At 36.5% G+C, this 13,757-nt stretch overlaps 1 protein-coding gene across 2 annotated transcripts; it reads right to left on the bottom strand.

The window, feature by feature from the left end:
* Window positions 1–2,699: 2,699 nt before the first annotated feature.
* Window positions 2,700–4,825, bottom strand: LOC144634663 (putative skeletal organic matrix protein 5). Of its 2 annotated transcripts, none has more exons than XM_078493686.1 (4): window positions 4,611–4,825; window positions 4,260–4,314; window positions 3,996–4,134; window positions 2,700–3,394 (listed from the first exon to the last, which is right to left on the bottom strand). In XM_078493686.1, exons 1-4 carry the CDS (start codon window positions 4,762–4,764, stop codon window positions 2,873–2,875), a joined length of 870 nt encoding a protein of 289 aa, XP_078349812.1. In that variant the 5' UTR covers window positions 4,765–4,825; the 3' UTR covers window positions 2,700–2,872. The 2 variants fall into 2 exon arrangements, with proteins under 2 accessions (XP_078349812.1, XP_078349811.1); XM_078493685.1 differs by having other exon boundaries at window positions 4,260–4,323.
* Window positions 4,826–13,757: the final 8,932 nt, after the last annotated feature.

Below are 13,757 nucleotides of genomic sequence, written 5' to 3' on the forward strand. Positions count from 1 at the left end.
GAGCAAATCGAATGTACGGATTTTGAATTGCTTTGTTTTTATGTCCGGAATGATTGCTTAGAAGCGTCAGAACGATGTAGGATCTCCATTTTTCCTTATTCTTTAAAGCCTGTTCATTCAACGCTCCTGTTGTAATTGACTTCTCTCAAACGCACGCAAGCCACACAAGACCACTTGGCACCACACCAGATTGTTCTACCAGAACATTCAGCCATAGTTGTTAATGAGAACGTTTTAAACTCGTCCACAAATGTACTGCGTAGTGTACTTTCAAGTAGTGAAAAAGCTAGCGCCATCGACAAAGCTACCACGTTCATTGAAAATGTTGATGCGTTTTGACAGCCGCTTTCTGATTGGAAGAAACGTGTTTCTCACGTGTGAGAAAGTCGTTTCGCTGTTGTCATTGGCTGCGAGAATTTCCGAACCGGGTTTTCAACAGATCAATTCTAACTGTAAATCTCAGTATGAATGAAATAATTTGCATTTCTGTGCAACGTGCCCATACATTGCTCTGTAAATAATTAAATAAATAATTTAATAAGTACCACTTATGGTACCACGTTGCTAAAAATAAAGGCTTTTGAATGATTAACAAAAAAATCTCGCTCTCGTATAATGGTCTAAAAGTTTAATGCGCGAGCAAAAGTCTTGCTTATTGAGCAAAAGTATTGCTTATTTGCCTAAAACTTGAATGCGAGCAAAGTCTCATTAACTGTCATCTTAGTTGTACATCTAGAGGCAACAAAGCCCCGCTCATTTAAAATCTAATTGTTGTTTCTCTATAACATTTACTGCGAGAAAAAAAATCTTGCGTGTTGTTGTTATTTTTGGGCTGGGGCATGGTGGGGGGAAGATCAAAGCTTCATTTAATTATCTCGTGTGAGTGCAAATGTAACAAAAGTCTTGCTTCTTCATATTCCAGAAACTTTCTTACCTTTATTTTAGTTGGCCAGAGCCCAGTTTATGGGTCTTGAGTGAGTGCGAGGAAAAGTCTCGCTTGCTTTAATTGTTGGCAAAGTGTGAGCTAAAGCTTAACCTCGCTGGATTTAATTGCATCTTAGTTGTTTGTCTTGGGGAGAAATTTTTTCCCTTATACATAATTAGCGTCACCTTTGGTGACGAGAAAAACGCCCTTGTTGTCCTCAGTGATAAAAAAAAATGGTATGTGGTGTAGGACCACCACCGTACATTTTATTGAAAAATGCAACCTACCAAATCTGACCTTCACACTGGTACACATCTCATTGACATGGTCAAAAAGAATATTCTGTTCCGTATTGTCTCCATAAACGGGCTTTGTGCCCAGTTTGGTATTAGGGTAGCCTCTTGTATACAATTCATGTGGCAAGCAGGGCGGGGGTCCAACGTGTTTCTCACTTCCAGAAAAAACAGTACTGCTCTTGTCTACCCTTTTACCAATGTGGCGTGCATGTATTTTTCTTACTGGAAGCATGGTCTTGGAGAGTCAATAACAGTAAAACAATATTTAATAACGTCATTACCCACCACGAAATTCATAGAAACGGTATTGCAACTATCTTGTTTGTGCGGTTGCCCCTAGATAAATAAATAAAAATAAGCAAACAAGCAAGCGAGCAGAAAGAATAAAAAAAGTAAATAAACAAATAAATAAATAATCAAAGAACAAGCAAACAAAAACCGAACGAAAAATGAAAAACGATTCGAACGAGCAAAACACTGTCTTTGCTGTCATATAAGATTAATTAAAGACAGAGGACTTTGTGTAACGCAACGAAAATCGTCAAAGTACTATCGACTTAGATCTTGGACTCACTTTGGTAGTCTGATAAAATACGTTTTGATCGCAAATCTGATTGGTTGGTTGAAATGGCTTGATACAAGTCTCGAGATGGCTTTTATCCTGTACCCTTTTTTTCGAAATACTTTTTTTTTCAAATACTTTTTTTTTTTGCAGAATTTCATATATCGAAGTCGAAAACATTTCGCTTCAGACATACAACTTTCATTAACAGAAAGTAAAATATAATTAAACATGTCGGGGAGCATGCCTTTTTAACAGTTTCGTTGCCTTGCTTTCAGCCACTCTTCAGCTCATTTCTCAGCTGACTCGTCTGAAGTCGTCTCTTTTGTCCTCGTAAGGGCGAGAGTCGAGGGAGAATGGGACAAGTCGAAGTCGCGGAGGGGATGATGGGAATGATGAAAACAATAAAAAGACACTGAGAGAGGACTGGGACAAGTCAACGGTTAGGGCTGCCCACAAATTGCTTGGCATTTCGAAAAAATTGCTTAAAATTTGTCAAAAAGTTTCTAAACAAATACACGAGTTTGCTCTTTTTTAACCCAATAGAAACACTATGTAGTTTTGTCTTTGAATAGCTTTGAATTTCCGAATTTTTCTCGATACAAAAATATACCTTAAAATCGAAGACTGACCGCGAAATAATAGTTTCTTAAGGTAAAAAAAAACAATAAAGAGAAAAATAACAACGTAAAAGAACACTGCGTATATGTAATCAACACGAGAAATTTCATCACCAAAACATTTCATGGATCAATTTGCGCAGAAAGTATTTAACGCTAATTGAATCGTAGCCTGAACAAAGAAGGCTGTTCTGGAGAAAAGTGTATGAGTTTTCTTTTCTTGTCTTTGGTAACTGTATTAATAAGGGTATAAAATTAGGATAATTTACGATAATATATCAAAGGAGACGTAATAATTGATTCGTTAACCCACTTTATTTTTTAATTTAACAGCAACAACGTAACCCATTTTTATTCCTATTATTTTATGACATGTTATGCTTTTGGAACCATAACTGTAACAACTTTTATTCTTACATGTTGCTTTTCCTCTTTAATTTTTAGCCTTAACAGTTTAATTCAGTTCTTCTCATTGAACTAAGATGTATCCCATGGCCTTGATGTGTTTGTCTCCGTTGTCTGGAGAGTGAGTAGCCTCGTTTCCACAGGAGTTGAACCTGTCCTGGTGCCCTCCTGTACCAAACCCGATCCTGGAATCACCAGTATTGCACTCATTTTCCTGATTGGACATATATCCAATTCTTGCTTTAGAAAAATCGGTGTTGTCAGACTGAACATTAAAACCTTCTCTGTTGCAGTTGAGCTGCAGGGAGGCCTGAGAACCGATCAAGGTCTTCCATGTGTTACGACCCAGTGAGGTTGGGCGGTATTTACCATCTGAGATCAGAGCGTGCAGCGAGACGGCCTCTTTGTCCAGTACAAGGAACCTGGTGTCTTCTCCAGGGATCTTCATTCCGAGGCAGATCTTGGTAAAGGGTGTGTTCCAGTAGGTTGGTAGCTTGGTCTCTTCTTGGTCCAAACCTGTTGCTCCTTCAGGGACGCCGTAGGTGTTCTTGTCGGTCCAGTAAGACGAATCGTAGATAAACGTTTGCTGCAAGATAAAATAAAAGGGGACAATTTTGGACGAAAGCTTGGAAACAATTTGGGACAATTACCTTCCCATATCCTTTCCAATGCTGTTGCTGCCGCTAAAATATCACAATGGCTTCGCAAAGGTCATTCATTGACAGAGAAAACTGTGAAATAAGGTGAAATTGACTACACTGTTGATTGTGCTCAGCACTCAATTTTGCCAATCACTTTTTAAAGATAAACCTGTTTCCATGGAATGAATGTATTGGCATGGCATGTATCCATTTCATCTGTGGTAGATGTTGTTTCAGACGGTTTTGTATTTTTTTTATTTAAAGGAAGTGTTTTTTTTTTTTTTTTTTTTTTTTTTTTTTTTTTTTTTTTTTTTTTTTTTTTTTTTTTTTTTTTTTTTTTTTTTTTTTTTTTTTTTTTTTTTTTTAAAAAAAAAAAAAAAAAATGTTTCAGACCTTCAAAGTACTACCATTAAAAACTAGGGACGCAGTGTCAGTGCACTCGAATTATTTAAAATGTGTGTCAATCATTTCCTTTCTTCGAGCTAAAAACACTACTTTAAATCTCGTTCAAAACAGATCTGTAAGAAACATTATCGTTTGAAGTACCTCATTGCCGTCGATCTTCATGACCAGCGTCCATCCTCCGCCGCCACAGTCACCAAGCCCAGCGCCATCCATGTTACAGTAAACAGGAACTGACTTTCCACAGTCCATCTGGAGCATGTATGCCTTGTTCTCGCTCGACCTGGAAAATGAATTCAAATACTTTAGCGTTGCATTTTATACAGTATTACGAGTAAAAGGAAGAACATGAATAAAACACCAATACAGTTCTACCGAAGAAAATGCTATAATTTCTTCACAACTTACTGGTTTTTGTCATAAATCTCTTTGCACGAGCTTGGTCCCGAGGGCCCACAGGAACCTGATGAAGCTGAACAATAAATGCAGAAATTAAATTAGTAGAAATAGAGTAGTAAGATAATTTTAAGATGAGGAACTTCATAGCGGTACGATAACACTTGTCCATTGCCAAAGTTATAGAACAACGGAAAATTAAAAATATGAAACCGAGAAACGAAATAAAATTAGCAGGTAAATTTTAAGATGTGGAACTTCATAGCGTATGGTATCACTAGTCTATTGCCAAAGTTATAGAATATAACGGAAAATTAAAACTATGAAATCGAGGAACGATAATAAAAAATGAAAAAAGATCACCTTGAACAGATTGACCTGAACAGTCAATATTTTCAACCATAGTTTTAAGATCTGCTAACTTCTGATCTGCTCGTCTGCAAAACCTTCTGCCAGCATTTGCGAAGATAGCAAAATAAACCAGAAAAATAAATCCAGTGAACTTCAACGCTGCCATTTCAAAAGCTTGAATTGAAAGGGAGGACTCTTCAGCCTGTACCAACAAGACCGAATAAGGGATACTTGGAGAGTTCTCCGTTTATATACACTTTCATCGATATTAAACATTCAAACCGTTTTCTTCCTACACAGCCCATATATTTTATCTACGCTTGCTAGGAGAATTTGTAAGCTAATCAGCTCCCACTGAATGACTGGATCAGTAGGTTGTAACAAACAGATGACCAAGGAAAACAGGAAGAAAAACAGGATGTTCAATTTTCGCTGAAAAACAGGATGGTCAAGGTTTAGAAGATGGTGAAATTACTATAGAGACACACGTTAGGTGGAAGTGGACTTTTTTTAAATCATCTGTTTGTTTTAGTCTAAAAACATATTTAAAGCCCTTTTTACTGCTGAGGACCTGAATTTAGAATATCATGCTGTATTTTTAAGGCCCACGCCGGCGTGATAAACAAGATATTGGCTTGAAACAAGCAACAGCATGGAGCAATTAACAAGCAAATTGTACGGACGTCCGGCTGGCAACGGTGGACAGGATGAAGGTCTAAAAAATTCTTGACTGGTTATTTTGTTTATTTTAAAATACACCGAAAAAAAAATGCGGATGTTCCTTCGAAACAGAGCGTACCGTATTGACCACTTCTTAAAGTTTAACTGTTAGAGAGCCAAAAAATATGAAAAAAGAGAGGATTTAGGGTTGTTTTATCCCCTTCGTCCGATCGTCAGGTTAAGCTAATAAAAACGTTAGTGACAGTTGATAACGCCTTGAAACGCGACGTGCTGGAAGGATGGTATGCGCGCGAGTGAGATGCGAGGTTTTTAAGAATTAGAACTGATAAAAAAATTGGGCCCTCGACGATTTTCGAATGAACAGCTTGGATTTTCTAGAAGGTGGCGTGCTGGTGTCGGTCGTTCGCTTTTCATAATGACACATTGCTTACCTTAAGTACGTGATAGACAACATTTGATCCGTGAAGGTTTTTGTCAATAAATAAACTAAAATTTAAAAGGGAAAATTGGCCGTTAAGCTTAATTCATTATCTAAAAGAGTTTCAACGTCGCTGTTTTTTAATCTGGCCACAAATTTCTTTTGAACATGAAGACAATAGTTAACATTTTTAGTGATATATTACCGGCTAGCGAATGACTTACAGCACGAGTGTTGTGAAATAACAGGATGCTAAAGGCACAGAAGGAAGTAAAAGATAACCATGGAAACATATGAATGCCAAAACGTTGTGGGAGATTTAAACCATAGTATGGCTCCATCACAAACCGTTAAAGCGGATTTTTGACCATCATTAAACACAGATCATGTTTTCATACAGGTTAATCCTTGATTTCAGTGGGCACTGATAAATAAACCAAACGAATTACTCTAGTAGTTTTAAATGCTGGTATGACTGTTCAGCATGAACATAGCAGCTTAGACTGCAAAACAGTCGCGCATCTTTAACGAACGCGCTCGGTCTTCGACCGAGAGCGAGAGTTCTGCAGTTTTTCCAACGACTTTAGAGAAAAAAAAATTGATTTACCGCTGGTAAGCCAAGGACCTTTGCTACAAGTGTTGTGGTACAATAAAAACCGGCGAGTAAGAACCTTTAGGCTAAAATTTGCGAATTAGACCCCTTTTTTATAAGAACCTACTAAGCCGTAAATTTGAAAACAGGTTCTTATTTTCTTAAATTGATTAAAAATGTTTACTTTGGCCATGGGAAAATAAGTTTAGACAAGGCTTTTCTGTACATGAATACAATGTCATGTTTGAGTGATAAGTACCTCATTTTTACATAAACACTTGTGTGGTATGCAAATAAAAGGGTTCAATATCACTAAAAGCTCTATTTGCAACAATATAAATTTTTCCTTAGAAAATAAGAACCGACTCAGAACCTAAATAGCCTAAATTTGTGTTATCTACCACTTATGTAAGAACCTGTTTAGGCTAATCTGAAAAAAGCTAGGTTCTTACTCGCGGGTTTTTACTGTATAACAGGACGTAAAAGGTTTAGAAGTAAGTAAAATAACCATAGATACACACGTTCGGTAGCACTGAACGCTGTCACACGAGAGCACTAACCTTTTTTTAAAAGCATGTTGTTCAAAAACATCTTCCGTAAGATAAACATTGAATGTTTAAATTATCAGGAATTTCTAGTGGCGAATGGAACATCATTTTCCAGCTGCTGTGTCAGACTAGAAAATGTTTCCGATATTTTTGTCAAAGTAGAACAACCTGGCTTGGTATTCTTTGTTCCCTTAAATTTCTATTATATTCGATTTTGCTGTTGCAATATCCAGAATTCTCGGTTGAATAGTTCGACTTTCGGAAATTAACAGTTTTCAGAGGAATTTTCGAGGCATAAGGCGCTTTCCATTTGACAAAAATTTTGAAACAAGAGAGGGAAATTTCCAGGGAAAGTTTGCAGAAAATGTGGTAACTGCTGTTAAATTTCTGTAACGCGAAGCATTCAAAGTAAAAATTCTGGGAGCAGAGTCAAATGTAACGAAAATTTTTGTGGGAAAAAATTCGCAAGTTTAAAGGGACCGTTTCACGGATATTAGCCAAACTTAGGCATAGGAAATGACCATCAAATTCGGTGAATATATAAACTAACCTCTTAAAACAGTGAAGGAATATTTAAATAACACACCAAATGCAAAAGAAGGTACGGATGGCCAAGAGTGTCGAAGATTGGAACGGATTGCGATATGGGTTTTTGAAATATGGTCCGGCGGGACAGTTCTCAAAGTTAATCGTGTTCGCTTGTAACTTTATTTTATAACGCCCGGGAGACACATTTGGCTGCAATGAAGCTATGGTTTTGTCATTTAGAATCATAGAATTTATTTCTTTGCAAACATTTTGATTCAGAGCGAATATTTGGCAAAATTGTATAACATAAAATTCAATTAGCCGTGACACAGTCTACCTCGCGCATTTGGAAATTTCAGCAAAAATTCCATTTGAGTGCAGTCAACCAGAAAATGCTGTTCCGTTCGTCACTAAACCAGAATTTTTGATCGAATGGAAAGCGTTCATTTTCTCTCGTTCTTAAAATTCCGGATTTTTTGGTCGAATGGGAAACCGAAGAAGAGCTGTATTTTGAAGGCCCACATCTGAGAGATCCAATCAAAATATACTGAACATAGGTATGAAAATACAAGCACAAGCACGATGCAATATACAAGGTATTAAAGAAGAGTAAATGACCGTTGAATATGGGCAATGACTTCTGGTCGGCCATAATAATATTGAAGAAATTTGCAATAAATGCCTTCTTTATTTTATTTATTTGAGCTCTGAAAGGCATCTTGTCCCCCAGGGGGCATTTTGTGCACCACGTCGCACATCAAATTATAAAGTAAATAATGTATTTATGACAATGTGTGGATAACTATTTTAACATTTGGTTTGGTTTGTAAACAAAATATTGAAGCTTTGTATGGAGAATATAAAATAACAAGGCAAGACGGTTTCATCAGCTCAGTCTACATTGGCTATTCTGTTTGCTTGTCTATATTTGCAAATATTGCCTCACAGTACAACTACTGCAAGAATTAAGTTTTCGCTTTTACAATGGATACACAGGTGCAGTTACATAACAAGGCATAAAAACTTTTTTTGATGATTCCAAGCAGATCAGGTTCTCATAAAAATTAATCTTAATTTGGTTTCTGTATGTAACTTCAGCTGTCCCACACAAATAAACCAGAAACATACTTTAAGAGATTCAAACGCTGCTATTACTTCTTAAAACATTTCCTAACATTTTTAGTCATTTATTACTGACAAGCAAACTATTAATGCCACAAGCGCTGTGAAATAACAGGATGTGCCAGGCTTAGAAGGAAGTTAAAAAAGAAAAAAGAACAAAACAAAACAAACATTTAGCCGTAGCTTAAACTTATGCAAATAACACGTAAATTTTGTCAATATCAAAGAATTCCGACTTTTTTTCTTAAAATTCCGAATCGCTGGGGAATTGTAGGAGGGAATTTTATTGCGTCACACCTAATTCACAAAGTTAGCATAATTAGCTTCTTTTTTCCCTTCTATACTTTAGTGTTTTTAGTTCGTTTTGTATGTTTACATGGCATATGTACCTCGCTGTTTCGTTTCAAATAGGCTGGCTTGATAGACGCAAGCTTTTACAAGTTTTCACCTACCTCACTCGCAAGGTGCGAACACACACTAAAAAAATCTCTCAAAATTCTTTAAACATTTCTCCTTAAACGTTCGAGCCCAACAAATAAAAAAAGAGCCAAGGAATATTCGTTCTCCTAAGAACCTACATACTCAGCATAGAGGATTTTGGCGAGCGGAGGGAGGAGAATATTTTTTTCTCACGGTTCAAGTAGAGGCGAGATTTATTTCCCCTTAAACGTTTTTAGACGTTATTTGGGAAAAAATGTAGATCTCTGATTATAAGCGCAAACATTAAAAGAAAGCTTTCCGCAAATATGCACCACGACCAAACGCAGCAAGTCAACTTCTTTACTAAGCTCATGGACGTTATCCGTCGATTCACAAATGAAAAAATCATCGTCGGCGGAGATTCAATGCCCGCTAACCGCTCTGACAAGTTCGGCGGAAAAGATATTCACCACAAAGACAACGTTTTGAAATCTATAAAAAATCTCCGCAATAGTTTTAATGTTTGGAGAAATCTTCACCCAACTGATGCCCGTTTCACCTGGAGCAACAGCCCGGAAAGAAATGCAGCTAACTACTGAACATTATTAAACAAGTCGAAACATACATCAAATCTATTATGATTCCGACCCCCCGACCCCATCAACCCTAAGACTCAGGAAAAAAATGTCCAGGAAGCAACAATCCCTCGAGGAAAAAAAAAAATCTCACAAAGAAATGCGCCAGAAGAAAGCACACTTGACAAGCGGCTGGAAATATAAAAATGGAAATCGCATATTTGCAATCCGTTTCTCAAAAAGAAAGGCAAAAGAAAAAAAATCTACAGAATTTAAACTACTCGACAATTTGAACAATATTAACAGCCTATTGACCAAAATCCAGAGGACCAAGATCTTCTAAAAGAAGTAAAAACCCTAAGAGAGCCGACAAATCGCAGAAAAGAAAACAAAAGGTTGTATTAGAAGAGGGAGGTGGTATAAGGAAGAAATAAAAATTCCCAATCCGAAAAAGAAGCTACAATAAACGACATATCAAAGGAAACGTCCGAAGGCTTCACCACACAAGACCCGCAAATTATCCAATGAAAGAAACATTTTATAGTGATCTCTACACCTCTCAATTCCCGAATCTCTGCGCGATCTCGACTTTTCTCCAATCTAATTCACTTCCAAAGTTAAATGAAGACATGCAGACAGTGTGCGAAGGAAACCGAAAAAATCTTAGATGCTCTAAAAACCTTTCAAAAGAACAAAACCCCCGGAACAGATGTTTAACGGCTGAGTTTTACCTCCGATTGAACGAAATCTATCACTTTCTCGCTTTATGAACATTTCGAATTCCATTTCACAAAAAAGAGGAATTATTTCGCTAATTCCCAAAAAAAGCAAAACTTCCAGCTCAATGGCGCCCTATCTCACTTTTAAACCCGAAAAATAGCGACAATGTTGCAAGACGCTTAGAAAAAGTGCTTCCTCACTTAATAGAAAGAGATCAGAGGGTTATATTAAAGGTAATATATTGGTGAAAATATACGACAATTATAAACAGTATAGCAATCCAAACAAACAAGGATATTCTCAATTACGTACCCTAGAGGATCCCGATGATAATTTGACCTATTTCGCTTACTACTGCGTCATAACAATGGCTACGCATCAGAATTTTTACTCTTCAAAGAGGAGTAGACAAGGCTCCAGACTAGCCAGAACCAGCACATAAATGTTTTGACGAATCAACAGAGGTCTCATAACGGAAATAAAACAGTTACTTAGCCTTCCGACGACACTACTTCTCTCCGGATGACAGTCTGCTTCCATTTTCACCCTTTGAGATTCGGTACGTGCCGGACTAAAATAAAAGACCAAGCGAGGTGAAAAAGGCGGGCCAATGGTCATCCGACGTCACAGTCCTAAAAATTGGTTGATGAAATGTTATTTATATAAAAAAAATCACTAGCAAAAACGTAGTCGATACGTAAGGCCGATGACTACGCAGGCGTGATCCCAAGCGCCGCCCCGATCCCTCAGGTATAGAACGACCGAATTTTTGCCGCTCTCTCCGGAAGTCCTTCGCCCCCCACTGTAGAACACCGCCTACAGAATAAAATGTTACGGATTAGCCAGACCATCAAAAGAATAGAAGCATCAAATTACCATAACATTCTCCCACAAAAAAGATATATAAAAAAAAACCAATTAAAATAGAAACATTATAAAAGGTACGTTTAAAAACATAAATCCAAAACCTATTATTTTATCTATAAACCAGGATCTTCTAGTTTTTATGCGCTAAACCACTTTTTATAGGCAAATTCACATTTACCTTTCAAAAATCAAGTGAAAATCCAATTTATTTTTTTTTCAAAATAAAATAACAGAAAAAGAGTACAAAATGGTATAATAAAAAGGAATGACCACCCTTAGAGTAAAAAATTCTCTTTTTTTCAAGCCGCGTTTTTTTTATTTTCCTTTGCGCTTTTTTTCTTTTCTTCGTCGTACAATATGTAAAAAAAAAATCCAGTTTTTTTATTATGTTGTCTTTTTAGTTTTAATATTTAAGTATTGTGTAGCTGTTATTGCAAGTGTACTTATTATTGTAAGTAAGGCGTCAATTATCTAAATAAAAAAAAAAAAAAAAAAAAAAAAAAAAAAGGAAGTTAAAAATAACCACAGAGGATACACACAAAGGCATGAAAAAAGAAAAAAAAAGAAAACGTAAAACATAATATAGCTCAATAACTATGAAACCGTAATAGCGATATTTTGACCATTATTAAAAAATCAAGTTTTAAAATTTTAGTGGCCCCACATAAACTAAACGAAAAGTTTATTTCAATATGTTTAAAACACCGATATTGCTCTTCAGTATGGACCTATAACTAGAATTTTCAGTGATTTATTATTGGCAAGCGAATGACCTTTGGCACATGCAAGTACTGTGAAACAACAGGAAATTCAAGGAGCTTCAAGGCTCAGAAGGAAGTAAGATAACTATGGATACGCACTTTCGGTAGTTCTTAACTGTTGTCATTAAACATAATTTTAGTCTATGTTTTTAAAACATCTTCCGCAAGTCCTTTTATGGACAATACCTAATGAATGTAGGAAGTAAAGGTAGAAAACCATGAATATACACATCCGGACCGTAACAGTGACATTGAAAAAAATCAAATATATACCTTATTTATATTATGTGCAGCATCGCACGTTATATAGGAAAATAAATAATACATTCCGGAATAAATTTTTTATATTATCATACGTTTAAAAGAAAGTATGGAAAAATAATAAACCCTCTAAAAAAATAGAGGTGACTACGGAGAAGGTAACGACACTCTTTTAAAGGATGAAGCTCGTGCAAGGTTTTTGGAGAATTACTATACACACAAAAAAGATGTTGACAAGTTTTGCGGGAATTACCATAAACACAAAAAATATGATTGAAGTAAAAGGTAAGTTCCTGATAAAAGACCGTCAATGCTGAGACAAACAAAATAAGGCTGGCAATAGATAAACTGTAACGATACCTTGCCATTTCACACTACGAGGAGATTGGATGCGTTCGATTTACCTTATTCCAGAATAATAATAATCAATGAATAATTAAAATTATTCCACGAGCGCGCCACAGGGTCCCTCACATCAGCTATGAGAATAAATAAAATATAAATCTTACCTTTAAGTTACCTATCATCGCGTTTTTTGCTTAGCGGCCATTTTGAATTTTTAATACTCGGTCTAGCAGGTTGGAGATCTGGAATCGAGAAAGTGTGGGGTCTGGGACGGTCGAAAACATTCGGAAATATTAATTCTCGGGACGACATCCGATCACTATACGAGTGTTATATAGTGACAAGGGAGGAAACTCTCAGCTTTCATGGCCGAACCTTTCTGCTAGTTATAAGGGTCACGGAAGTGGAGTATACCATCTTAAAACCGGAAGTAGAATACGTAACTTGCAGAAGAGACAGCAATACATACAAAATGGCCTAATATCTTCCCGAGTTGTAAAAGCAACTTTTCAAATCTAAACAAAAATTTCTGTAAAATTACACGTTCTGTTAAAAGTAAATCCTGTATTTATCTATTCACGTTGTTGTTTGGCATAGAACGTGCAGGCAGTGTTCAGCTAATTACGCCTTTTGTTCTGCGACCTTCTGATTTGCAATTCTTGTTTCGGCTAAATGACGATCGGTTTGGGAAAAGGCGGTGTTTTCCTCGACAAGCAAATTCAAAATAACAGAATCGTAGGTATATATAAAAAATAAACAAATCTAGTCCGCGGCCGATGTATTTCATCGGCAACGAGAACGTCGCCTTGCAAAAGGTTTTATTAGCAACCACAGTTCTACACGTGCATTTTGGTTTTTAAATCTTTGCATATTTTACAAATCTCATCTAAGAACGAAACTAAATATTCACTAGATCATTCTGTTTCCGAAACAAAAACCAAAAACTTCCGGAATTGAAAAGAACCAACCAGAACAGACAATGCCATTTACTTCCGCCTTAAATCTGTCAATCAATGAATCGAAATTTTTACTTCCGTGACGGCCTTAACTGGCAGAAGCGTTCAACCAAATCAAAGGTTTCAAAACGACGCCAACATATCGTATACCTTAGGAACATTTGGGCAAAATAAGCACATGGATATCAAGTTCAACCTTTCTCCTGTGTGCCAAGTAAGTATGGTAAAATTCAGACAAATAGTTGATTGTGAATTCATATCAAATTTAAAGGCTGTCTTTTAGGTTTCCTTCCTTGTCATAAACTAAGAGTTACGAGGGTTTCCGAAGATTTCTCGGTTTCAGTCTCCTCTCCCCGGCTGACCGC

The sequence above is a fragment of the Oculina patagonica genome, chromosome 13 (assembly GCF_052425735.1).
Source record: "Oculina patagonica isolate OP01 chromosome 13, crgOcupat, whole genome shotgun sequence".
Classification (NCBI taxonomy): domain Eukaryota; kingdom Metazoa; phylum Cnidaria; class Anthozoa; order Scleractinia; family Oculinidae; genus Oculina; species Oculina patagonica.